Genomic DNA, 12,129 nt, shown 5'->3' with positions numbered 1-12,129 from the left:
TTGGACTGGATGATCTTCTAGGTCTTTTCCAACCTAGACAATTCTGTGATTCTGTGATTCTGTGATATGTGTGTGCTATTGTGTGTCTGATTAGATATCTTAAGGGGGGTCTTCATACTTCAACCATTGTGGTCCAGCAATTACATCGCACTCACCGCGTCAACTTGAATTGCTCTGTCTTTAACCTGTGCACACACTAATTCACTTCTGGGCAAATAATCCCCCCCAAGACAAAGTCTAGGCACAGTTTCTCAGACTCTCTGTACCAGAGCTCTACTCTGGAAATTGGGGACTGTGTCTTCCAACCCCATCTTGCACCTTCATACCCAAAGCACCATCCAACATGCAACAAATCACACACTTTTGATGTGATGCTGGGGGTTACTGTTTTAGACTCTGTGCTTTTGCTCATTCTTCTTCTGAAAGCCTGAAATTACCACAAGCAGCTTCCATGTATGCGATATCATTTGACTGCATATCTTTTTTGGATGCTCAGCTTGGAATCATTTAGGTTGGAAAAGACACTCAAGATCATTGAGTCCAACCACAAACCTAACATTGCCAAGTCCACCACTAAACCATGTCTCTAAGCACCACATCTACATCTTTTCAATACCTCCTAGGGGTGGGGATTCAACCACTTCCTTGGGCAGCCTGTTCCAATGCTTGACAACCCTTTCGGTGAAGTTTTTCTTAGTATCAAAGAGGAAGATTTAGCCCTGGAAAGCACCTTTTGTTGATGTAATAGCTGAATATTTCTCTCTCAGAATGCCAGTCTGTTGAGACTGATTTCTCAGAGACAAGAGAACAATCCCTGACATTTTGGTTTTTTTCCTTTCATACGTGTCATCACCAGTACCTCTCTCCTCCCTACTTTCCGTGTGTGTGTAAATAAGACTGGATGAAGTGCTCCCTGCAAACTTATGACTCCTATGTGGCCCTAGAATAACAGCATTTGTGATCAAAAAGTCTCCTATCATTGTTGACTAATTTTTGTTCCCATCAGCTCCTGTCTTTCCTCCAAAGGCAGCCACTGAAAATTTGTTGGATGCCATTTGCAGAGAGGTCTTTTGCTTTCCTTTGGTGGAGAGAGCTCGGACAAACAACACATCCATGCAACAGAGACGACACTTCTGCAGTCAAAACATTTGCTGTAAGCAGCCAGTGTCCCTCACTCCCTGCTCCTCACTCGCTTCTGAAGATGAATGCATAGCATCTGTAGGATGCTCTACCATTGCAGGAAGAGATGAGTGGCCCAACGAGGTTTTGGACATACATTTCCTGGCTGTCAGGGCAGGGCAAGGACAGCTTCTTTTTCCTTCAAGTGCCTTTTACTGTGGAAATGTTAGATGGCTGCACTGCTGTTCTGAAAGAGGTGAAAAAGCAAAGAACATATTTAGTGTTAGCACAAAGTGCACGTGTATGAAATGTTAACTGTTTTGTGTAGCAGAGCTGCATCCCACTTACCTTCCCTGCTTCTGTGGGCAGTGGAGATGAGAACCAGTTGCAGTGGATGAACCTCCAGATTGAGACATGTGCAACTCCTGTGGCAGCGAAACACATTCAGGGTACCTGGGCAGAAGAGGCCAGGCAATTTCTCTCTGCCTTTTTTTTTTTTTTTTTTTTTTTTGAAAAAAACACCTGCCATGTCTTTGAGAGCTTCTCTACTGCAGGGAGAGCTGGGTTCCTCTCAGGGATTCCAGGTCTAATCTTCTGCTGATAGAAGAGGTGGGATCTAAAGATGAAAGAATCCTGTCTCCCCCTTTCCTCACATTACACCCATGTCAAATTCCAGGCTGAACCCCCCAAAACAGGACACGTGCCTTCCCTCATGTTGTTTAGTGCAGTTGGAGGGTCCCTCTGCTCCCCAAGAGGCTGCAACAAGGTGCCCCAGGAGGTTACACAGCTGCAGATGATAGGGGCAGTAACAGGGGGGAACAGTCACTCTCCTACCAGAGATTTGAAATAAACTACTGGTGTCAGAAACTTTCTTTAGCTGCAGCAACATTTTGAAGGCTGGAGATGCGGCAGAGCAAGAGACACCACTTCAAAAACCCATTTTGCAGTTCGTTCACTTTCACATGGCTTTTCTTTTCACTCACATTATTCTTATTTTTTTCTTGGGGAAAAATGTGAAAGAAACAGCAAAGGGGTTGGGGTTTTTTTGCTGTTCAGTGTTTGCTTTTGCAATTTTTACTATTTTGTCAAACTTTCAACCCTGTGTGTCTGTGAAGTCTTCTCACTAACACACAGTTTTTAAGTGAATTTTCCCTCTTTCATATCCTGTTGTCTGGGGTCAGGTGAAGCTTGACAAATTATTGCTTCAAAGACAACAGTCTGTGGCTCTTGAAGGGCCATCCTGTACAAGTGTCACATTTACCCGCTACCTGTCGCTGCCTAATCTCAGCCCATGGACTAGATGTTAACCCCGCTCACACTCAGGGGAAGTGGAAACAGACTTATTCCTCTTATCACAAAAAATATCATAAGAAATCCCACTGTTGACACAGCTTTGTCAAGATTCCTGTATCCTTGGTTAGTCTTTAAACTGATAAAGTTTTTAAAGTTATGAGATTTCACATTTACCCTATGTCTTAAAGATAAAATAAAGGAGCATAAGGCTGCTCACTAGGTTATTTCCGTTTGCCCCAAAATTGCCTGGAACACAGTCATTTGGACCACGGTGGTTGGTAGCGAGCCCCTTGGAGCACCTTACGTTGCACGTACAGACACAAAGGGTGGATTCACCTCTCTGGTTGGCAGCAGAGGCACACCTGTGGGCACCGTGTTCTCAGGCTCCCCTGGCAACCAGGAGAGTTTCAGACAAACACAGAAATTAGCCTTAGGAAGGTATTATTTTTCCCCCCAACTCTGTGTACTGGCTGTAGTGCCAAGATCTCTGCTGACCATGTAAGATGCTGCTGAAGAGAGGAAACACAGACCTTCCACCTGCAGAAATTAAGCAATCTTTCTGCAAGAGAGAGGTCTCTATCTCCTCTCTTCTCTTGCAGAATCCTTCAGTCCAAGGAATACCAGTGCAGTAGCTTTTTTCTGGGTTTGAAAGGCCCCATGGCTGGAAACTTACTCTATTTCCCAGAGGGTTTCAGAAAAACAGGGCTGTTTTCTGCCCCATGAGCCAGTCAGGGAGTTAACCCTTTTTGACACAAACATCTCACCCTCCAATACTGCTCCTGAGGCTTCCCTGGCTGCCCTTTGTCAGGATGCTCTGAGCCACCCAACCCAGATCGCTCCACGTCCCTCTGCAGAAAGCCTGGAGTGAATGGTTTATCATGGAGCAGAAGGGTTGGGGAAGGTAACACTGAAGAAATCCCCATTGTCTGTGATGTCCCATGGAATAATCTGGTCACAGGCTATGTTGAGAAGTCACTTGCTTTGTGCAAGGGTGTCCAGGACAGCCACAGGACCATGAAACCTAAGTGGTGGCACTGGCATGAGGATGCTCTATAGGCACCCTGGGAGTGGGATTTTGAGGGTGCAAGGGGAAGGCAGTGGCTGTTTGCCTCTGGTCTCTACCCCCACAATAGGACTGAGGTCCCCAGTGCAGAGGCTGAATGGGACTGATGAGGCATTGGGGGCTGTTGTGTCCTCTAAAACTAAACTGGGATTAAACTTGTGGAGGAGGGAGAAACAGTATTAGGCAATCAGTCCTCTCCCAGCCTTTGCCGCTGCCCTGCTTGAAGCAATGGGAAAAATCCCAAAGCCTTTTCACTTCCAGTGTGTCATTTTTGTGTCACAGGTCTGAGGCTGTCAGAAATGTCTGGGACTGTCAAAGGTGTGTCATGGCCGTGGCCCAGGGAGGTCTGGCTGCAGAACCTCTCCTGACGCTTCCCCCTGGGGAGGTGAATGAACCACACAGCACACAGAAATCAGATCTGCCCATCTTTACTTCAAAGCAGGGAACACCGTCTCAGTCACAGCGTGAATACAGCGCTAGGAACCCCACCATGAGTGCTGCTTTTCCTCCACGGCAGGACTGTTTTGCAATCATTTTCCCTTTTTGGGTGGGGGGATGCAGCAGTACATCTTCCCGCAGGACTGGCTGAAAGTCCACTCATCCCTTTTGGCACACATGTGGGAACAGTACCCCCCACAAGCGCCCTTAGGCTGCCCGTACCCTGCGATGGGAGGAGAGAGAGATGGGTTATAAGAGAAAATGTCAGACACTGTAGGAGGACAGAGACCCATAAGTTATCTCCTTGCTGGCTCCAGGGTGGTACTGATGCACCAGGTACCTTTGGGTTTAGACCCATTCTTTCTATCCCCATTGAGCTGGGGAACCACTGCACTCTTAAAAGTCATCCCTCTACACATGTCAGTACTGCAGCTTGCTGGCAAGATCCCTTTGCATGAGCACGAGAGCCAGGCTTCTGTAGCGTGGCATTCATCTCATCCCAAATCGGTTGTGCGAGCTAGGTTGGGTAAATCATCAGCCAGAGCCCGCTGCAGGTAGCTGATCCCCACTGCCAAAGCTGGGTGAGATGAACCACCTCCCTTCGCCCCAAGGCACAAAGTCTGGAGAGGGGACAGGCACGCATACCCCCGGCCTCTGGGCTCAGCCCCGCTTTCACCACCCCCATGCATTGCCATCTTACCTGGGGTGGCCAAGGAGAAAAGCAAGAGCACAGCAAAGACCATGCAAAGAACCCTCATGTCTGGAGGCCAGCGGAGATCTCAGCACACCGAGAGCAAAGTGGGTCTGAGATGGCCACGGTGGGGGACCTTGGAGGCCCTGGCTTTTATAGAGGGACTCCTGCCACAAGCAGAGCAGCGGGAGGAGAAATTAAGCAAACCCATCTTTGTTGTTTGCTTTCCGGCGTGTGCAATGTCACCCCGACCTGCTGGTCCCACTCACAAAGGCAGCCAGGTCCATGCTCCAGTGGGCTTCCCCTCGCCACTCGCCGGCTGCCTTCACCAACCCGGACACACAAGGGTAATTCCCCCTCCTCCAGATCCGGCTGCCAGGACTTCACCGCCAGCAGACACAGAGCTGCCGGGCCCAGCTCTGCTCAATCCAGTGCCACCCAGGGATGCTGACAGCAGAGGTGCAGAAATGAAATCTGGGCACCTTTCTGATGATGCACCAGCACTGGACACTCTCTGCAAGGCACAGACACAATGCACAAAACTTGGCCATCAAATCCATCACAGGGAATAATTTTCAGGGTCCATCCATCCCCAACTAGTGCACTGGCAGTGAGGTTCTTCAAGGGTCTCCCTCAGAATGTGGAAACATTTTCATAGAATCAGAATCATAGAATGGTTTGGGTTGGAAGGGACCTTTAAAGGCCATCTAGTCCAACCCCCCTGTCATGAGCAGGGACATCTTCACCTAGATCAGGCTGCTCAGAGCCACGTCCATCCCGACCTTGAATGTTTCCAGGGATGGGGCATCCACCACCTCTCTGGGCAACCTGTGCCAGTGTTTCACCACCTGCATTGTAAAAAATGTCTTCTTTCTATCTAGCCTGAATCTACCCTCTTTCAGTTTAAAACCACTACTCCTTGTCCTATCACAACAAACTACTAAGAAGTCTGTCCCTATCTTTATTATAACCCCCCTTTCAGTCCTGGGAGGCCGCTCTAAGGTCTCCCTGGAGCCTTCTCTTCTCCAGCTGAACCCCCCCAGCTCTCTCAGCCTGTCCTCACAGGGGAGGTGCTCCAGCCCCCCGAGCATCTTCGTGGCCTCCTCTGGACCCACTCGAGCAGGTCTGTGTCCTTCTGATGTTGGGGGCCCCAGAGCTGGACACAGCACTGCAGGGGAGTCTGACAAGAGAAGAGCAGGGGGGAAGAATCCCCTCCCTCGACCTGCTGGCCACACTTCTCTTGATGCAGCCCAGGACACAGTTGACTTTCTGGGCTGTGAGTGCACATTGTCAGGTCATGTCCAGCTTTTCACCCACCAGTGCCCCAAGTCCTTCTCCAAGGGCTGCTCTCCCTCCCTCCCTCCATCACCCAGCCTGTGTTGATGTTGGGGGTTGCCCCAACCAGGTGCAGGACTTAATTTTCATCACATTCATTTGGCCCAAGACCTATTTGAGTATTTTGCCTGTAATCATTCAAAAAGGACTATGATGCCGATTAAAGGGGATGTAGCAAATATGTAAATGAAGCTAAGGTAATGAATTGCCACACCACATCTGATGTGTTGTGAGTCCAGTGATATCCTGCCTAATAATTTTTGTGGTTCTCTAGAGAGTGTGCTTACTAAATTCACAAATAAGAAGTTGAAAGGGACTGCAAAGCATTAGAGGGCAGGATTAGCATTCCAGCGGATCTTCTCATGCTAAAAAGATAATGGAAAAAATACAATTAAGTAGTAGGGAAATCTGCCTTGTCTATACAGACAACAATAATTAGCTGGAGAATATAAAACAAGTAGTTTCTGGCTGTGTGGCAGTTCTGCAGGGAAAATTTGGGTTGCAGTGGATCCTAGGTAGGCACAAATAAGCAATGTCATGTTGTTGGGAAACCAGTGCTAATTGTCCTACAAATATAGACAAAAGTTGAGCTTGTAAAACACAGGATGTACACACTGCACTGTTCACCCCTTAAAAATGCATCCATCCCATTTTATACACCATGCTTCAAAAAATCAGTAAAAGGGCTGAAGGGAGTTCAGAAAATGACAGCAGGTCAAGAAGATGTGACCTGTAAGAAAAGATTGAAGCAAGTGGAATAATGATCAGGAAAGAGAAGACATGGAAAACACAGAAGTCCTCAAATCCACAAAAGGTAATGCCTTGGAAAAGTATGGTCTGTTCTTGGTGGCCAGGATGAGAAGTCAGTGCGTCCAGCTGCAGCAAGAAGTCCTCTCTTCAAGTATAGGATAACCTTTGTAATGACAGGACTGTACAGCAGCAGAAAGGATTGGGTAGGGAGAGTGTGGAAACACCATCACTGTAGGTCTTCAACAAAAAATGAACTCCTGAGAACATCAGTTAGAAATAGTGGTGATGAAGCAGACAAGGTGCGCAGTCCCCTCACCCTTACTTTTACTTGGTTTCTGTACTCGGGTTAGACCACAGAGAGGAATCACAGAATCTTCTAGGTTGGAAAGGACCTTGAAGATCATCTAGTCCAACCATTAACCTAGCACTGACAGTTCCCAACTACACCAGATCCCTAAGTGCTATGTCGAGCGGACAACGAGGAACGTCAAGCTGATCCAAGTCAGAGCGCAGAGCCTGGTTCAGGCAGAAGTGAGTGCCTGGGAAGAGTGCAAGAACCTGGTAAAACTCCTCATCCTCCAGTAACATGAAGTTTGGTGACTTCCTCAAGAAGGTTTTGTATCTATTTTTTTTTAATTTGTACTGGCTTCATTAATTTCTAAACTGCTTTTTCAATGCATTTGTCCTTTCAATACATTTTGACTTCTTGAACGAGTTCCATGTTTCAGCTATGCTCAGTGTGAAAGAGGACTTTTTTTGGTTACTTTTTTGATAAATGCCTGATTTACCATTGCATCTCACCTATTTCTTGGGTTATGAAAATTGGACAACCAAAGTTCTCTCTTCCTTAGGACTCTAAAATTTTTACAGCTTTGTGATACACCTCCAATAAGTGTTTCTTCCTTGAGCTGACAAGTGTCAGTATACTTAATGTTATGAAAGTGAGTCCTTGGCTCTGCCACCTTTCTTTTAACCTTTTCCTGCCCTAGAGTAGGCCATGAGGGATGGAGAGATGGGCAGTGCAGACACCACAGTGTGATACCCTACAGACTGATGAAGTGAGACAATGTTTTCTTTTGTCTTAATAACTTTCTTAAAATTTCTTAATGTACAATTTTCCATTTTTTGGTTCCTATTTGCTGGTTTTAGAGCACTTTTTTCAAGGATTCCCAAATCTCCTGCTTAACTGGCTTCAGGTAATTTGTACCCATCATTTGTACAGAGATTATATATTTTTCCAAATTCACAGCCTTAAACTGACTGACACTGATTCAGCATTTGACATTTTGCTGCCCTGTTACTCAGTGTTGTTAGATCCGTCTGCTGCCCTTTGCAGATTTAGGTTGGATGGTATTCTGTAATTTGCAACAGCAGCAGCTTGTGTCCCTTCACCAGTCGCCTCTTTTTTTCTGGCTGTTTATAAAGCTATTAAACAGCCCAGTGAACTGGGGTTGGAAAAGCTCCTTTGCAGAGCTCTGCTCATGTTTGAAACCTCAGGTCTGGCTGGAGGGTTTGTGAGGAAGAGGTGATGATCAAAGTGTCTTCAAGTGGTCAGCTCATCCAGAGTCCTGGGAGCTCTCAGCCCCAGTGCTCCTGCCCATCCATTCATCTCAGGGGTGAGGGGGGACAACAAAAGAGAGAACATTGAACATGGTGTTTGCTAAATTTATCAGAGAGATTTTGCAGACATGGTTCCCTTCACAAGTGGAGATAGGAACATGGGTCCTTTCCAAGCCAACAGCCCCACATTGTGACCAGAATGGACAATGGAGGGAGAGTTATCGGTGCATCGTGGCCACAACTCAGCCCTATTGCATGCAGTTGCATCCCTGCCAGAGGTTGGGAAAGGCCTGAAACCCTGTGATACTGATCTTGTTCTCCCCTCATCATTACACCTGCAGATCTCCATCGGGTCCCTCTGACCCATCAGCCCAGTCCTAACAACTCTGCTACTGACAGCCCCTATTCATTTGTGCTGTCATCAAAGCCACTGGGATGAAATCGTATCTGATATTGGGTAACCAGAGCTGGGGGAAGGAGGTGGCTGCCAGCACACTTGGGCACACGTGGGAAATTCTGGTGCTTGTGCCACAATCAGCTCAACTTGGATGAATTCCCATGTCTCCCCGGCATCTTCCACTCTGCAAGGAAATGCTCTATAAAAGCCGGCAGCCGCAGCCTCCATCTATACCACCTCTTCCCTTCGAGCTCTCTCCAAGACTTCTCTCTTCAGCCTTGCTGAGATCCCAGCTCAACTCCAGCCATGAGGTTCCTCTACCTTGTCTTTGCTGTCTTCCTACTGGTCTCCCTGGCCACTCCAGGTAAGATGACAAACTGGGCAAGATGAGCTGATACTAGCTGGAATTCTTTTAAAGTAACTTTAGCTCTTAAAAATATAGTTATTACCAACTGAGGTGACTGCTATAACCTGGCCAGGTACTTTAATGACTTCTTTCAAGGGACAATGAAATAAGAACTACCTCAGAGAGATTTCTGTAGAAATAACTGAGATTAAAACTTCAGTATCCAGTTTGGGACTGAGCCCAGGCCAGACAAAAGACAAGAGTCTGGATGTGACCACTTCTCTTGGGGACTCAGAGAGTTTCATAGTACCAGAGGGAACTCTTTTGTGCAACTCAATTTCTGTGTCAAGGAACAGTCCTGGGCACATTTGATTTACTGATGTGACATAGCTGTTGCGGCTAATGCCTGTTTCTGAGACTCCAAGGCTTTCTGGTCCCTTTACAAAAGTTGAAAGAGGATTCTGGACTGAGATCTCTCAGACAGGCATTAGAAACTCTCTTCAGATATCAATTCTCATCCACCTGGGCCAAGTCTTTCAGCCGGCCCACATTTATCCACCACGGTGAATATTTGGTGCAAGGCTGCTGTGGGGCCCATTTCAAAACCTTTCAGCCTTTTCTGAGTAAGAGGACAATTTTTAAAATCACGATGCAAGTACAGGCACCTGAGTGGACACCAAAGTTTTTGGAATAAGCTTGATGTGGCTTTTGCTATTTTGCTCTGAGAACACTGGTTCTGTCCCTTAAGGAGAGGTACAAGACAAGGAAAAGCACATGCATGCAGATGAGCATCTTTATAAACTTGCACAGATGAGCATCTTTATGAACTTTGCTTTGGGCTGTCTCATGAGGGGAATGACTGTGGTCTCCTTGGGAGCATCTCTGTCCCAGACTGCACCTGTGTCACCGTCTGGCCCTGTGTCACCAGCTGGGGGCAGAGGGATGCACAGGGAGTTTCTCAGGCTTGTGCTCTTCAAGGTCCCTTCCTGCTTTGGGGCTGGGCTTGGGCAGGAGTGGTGGACATGTGGGAGGATGGAGCAGGACCTCCCTACCAGCAGGACCTCATCCTTCTGACCACTGCCACACTTAGACCAGAAGGTGATGGGAGGGAGCGACAGCAGGGCACGGGGACACCTCCCCTGACCCAACCACTCTCCCTCTCTCTCCCCCTTGCAGGCTATGGGCAGGTAAGGAAGCACTGCCCCAAGGTGGGGTACTGCTCCAGCCAGTGCTCCAAGGTGGACGTGTGGTCCTTCTCCTCCGACTGCAAGTACTACTGCTGCATCCCGCCCGGCTGGAAGGGCAAATAGGAGCTGAAGAGGAAGCAGCTGGGGAAGAGGAGGCACCGCGGTGGCTTTGGGAGCAGCTTCTCAACTGTCGAACCCAATTGTCATCCCCTCCTCTCCATAATTAAAAAGGGAAAAAAAGGAGATGTAACTCTGGTGTGTGTGATGTGGTTACTTGTGTCCCCATGGTCCCACAAAAAGCATTAGGACAGGTTCTCCAAGCTCAGTTCAAATGCTCATCGGCACCAAAAAAGCCTGAACATCTGCTGACAACAAGCTGCAGAGCTGCCAGTGGTCTTATGGGATAGGGATTTAGGAAGAAGGTATCATTTTCCCTCTTGCCTTCTCTATGGCCATGAACACAAGCCTCTGGAGACCAGAGAGAATCTTTCAGTTCCTTAATGCTTTTTCAGCCTGCAGGTTATCTGCAGATGTCTCAAAAACTGTGGGTAGTTCAGCAATGTCTCCTCTAAGCATAAGACAGTCCTCTTTCCATGATAATGTCAGGAAATCCCCAGAGGTGGGCAACAGAGAAGTAAATAGGGCCTCACAGACCTCATGCAATGGATTTTATGTCCTCTTTGTGCCAAAACCCCAAGACTGCTCAGTCAGTGCTTCTCTGTTATTTACAGATCAATACTGTACTTAGGGTTTGATTTCTGCTCTCCCTAGCTCAAACCGGGTGTGCTGGAGCAGAAAAAGGTACAGAGAAGAGCCATGAAGGTGATCAAAGGTGTGTGAAACCTCTGTAGCAGGAGCAGTCATGCACCTCTGCACAGAGAAACTGTTTAGAGACTCTCACTAATGCGTTGTCAGTCTCCTACTTTTACACCAGTCTAGGAGAGACAACAGAGTTTTGAGGCTTCTCAGAAAGAAATCTAATTCTTTCTGCAGCATAGCTTTAGGTATGAAGGTACAGGTCCAAGCAGGGAATAAGAGTCTGTGGTGGGTTGGCGGCTGGATGCCAGGTGACCACCAAAAGCCATTCTATCACTACCCCTCCTGAACTGGGCAGGGGGAGAAGAATATGATGAAAAGCTCGTGGGTCAAGATGAGGACAGAGGGAGATCGCTCAGCCATTACCATCAGAAGAAAAACAGACTCAACTTGGGGAAATTAATCTAATTTATTTCAAATCAAAGTCAGGGTAGGATAATGAGAAATGGAAACAAATCCTAAAATTCCTCCCTCCCTCCTGTCTCCTTCTTCCTGGGATCAACTTCACTCCTGATTTCTCCACCTCCCCGCCTCAGCAGTGCAGGAGGACGGGGAATGGGGGTTGTGGTCAGTTCATCACATGTTGTCCCTGCCTCTCCTTCCTCTTCAGGGGAAGGACTCCTCACACTCTTCCCTTGCTCCAGCGTGGGGTCCCTTCCACGGGGTGCAGTCTTTCAGGAACAGACGGCTCCAACATGGGCTTCCCACGGGGTCACTGCCTCCTTTGGGCATCCCCCTGCTCCAGCGTGGGGTGTCTGCTCCACCATTAGCCTCCATGGGTGCAGCACAGCCTGCATGGGTGCAGCACAGGCTACAGAGAAATCTCTGCTCTGGCGCCTGAGCCTCCTCCCCCTCCTTCTTCACTGACCTTGGTGTCTGCAGAGTTGTTTCTCTCACATATTCTCACTCCTTTCCAGTTGCAGTTGAGCAGCAAATTTTTTCTCCTTCTTAAATATATTATCCCAGAGGCGCTCCCCCCATTGCTGATGGGCTCAGCCTTGGCCAGTGGTGGGTCCGCCTTGGAGCAGGCTGGCATTGGCTCTGTTGGACATGGGGGAAGCTTCTGGCAGCTTCTCACAGAAACCACTCCAGTAGCCACGCGCTACCAAAACCTTGCCACACAAATCCAGTATA

At 47.9% G+C, this 12,129-nt stretch overlaps 2 protein-coding genes across 2 annotated transcripts; one reads left to right on the top strand and one right to left on the bottom strand.

The window, feature by feature from the left end:
• Window positions 1-4,005: 4,005 nt before the first annotated feature.
• On the bottom strand, window positions 4,006-4,671 carry LOC141941690 (small basic protein 1-like). Its single transcript, XM_074864667.1, has 2 exons — window positions 4,614-4,671; window positions 4,006-4,136 (listed from the first exon to the last, which is right to left on the bottom strand). The coding sequence occupies exons 1-2, from the start codon at window positions 4,669-4,671 to the stop codon at window positions 4,006-4,008; spliced, it is 189 nt and encodes a 62-aa protein (XP_074720768.1).
• A 4,281-nt stretch (window positions 4,672-8,952) lies between these two features.
• Window positions 8,953-10,302, top strand: LOC141941689 (cygnin). The gene is made up of 2 exons (XM_074864666.1): window positions 8,953-9,010; window positions 10,169-10,302. The coding sequence occupies exons 1-2, from the start codon at window positions 8,953-8,955 to the stop codon at window positions 10,300-10,302; spliced, it is 192 nt and encodes a 63-aa protein (XP_074720767.1).
• Window positions 10,303-12,129: the final 1,827 nt, after the last annotated feature.

This window comes from Strix uralensis, chromosome 3, assembly GCF_047716275.1.
Source record: "Strix uralensis isolate ZFMK-TIS-50842 chromosome 3, bStrUra1, whole genome shotgun sequence".
Lineage (NCBI taxonomy): Eukaryota > Metazoa > Chordata > Aves > Strigiformes > Strigidae > Strix > Strix uralensis.
This window is presented reverse-complemented; position numbering and strand designations above follow the sequence as displayed.

Coding starts and splice junctions, on each gene's coding strand:
- LOC141941690 (XM_074864667.1), bottom strand. CDS start 4,671: ATGAGGGTTCTTTGCATGGTCTTTGCTGTGCTCTTGCTTTTCTCCTTG. Junction 4,137..4,613: donor TTTCTCCTTGGCCACCCCAG/GTAAGATGGCAA, acceptor CTCCCATCGCAG/GGTACGGGCAGCCTAAGGGC.
- LOC141941689 (XM_074864666.1), top strand. CDS start 8,953: ATGAGGTTCCTCTACCTTGTCTTTGCTGTCTTCCTACTGGTCTCCCTG. Junction 9,011..10,168: donor GGTCTCCCTGGCCACTCCAG/GTAAGATGACAA, acceptor TCCCCCTTGCAG/GCTATGGGCAGGTAAGGAAG.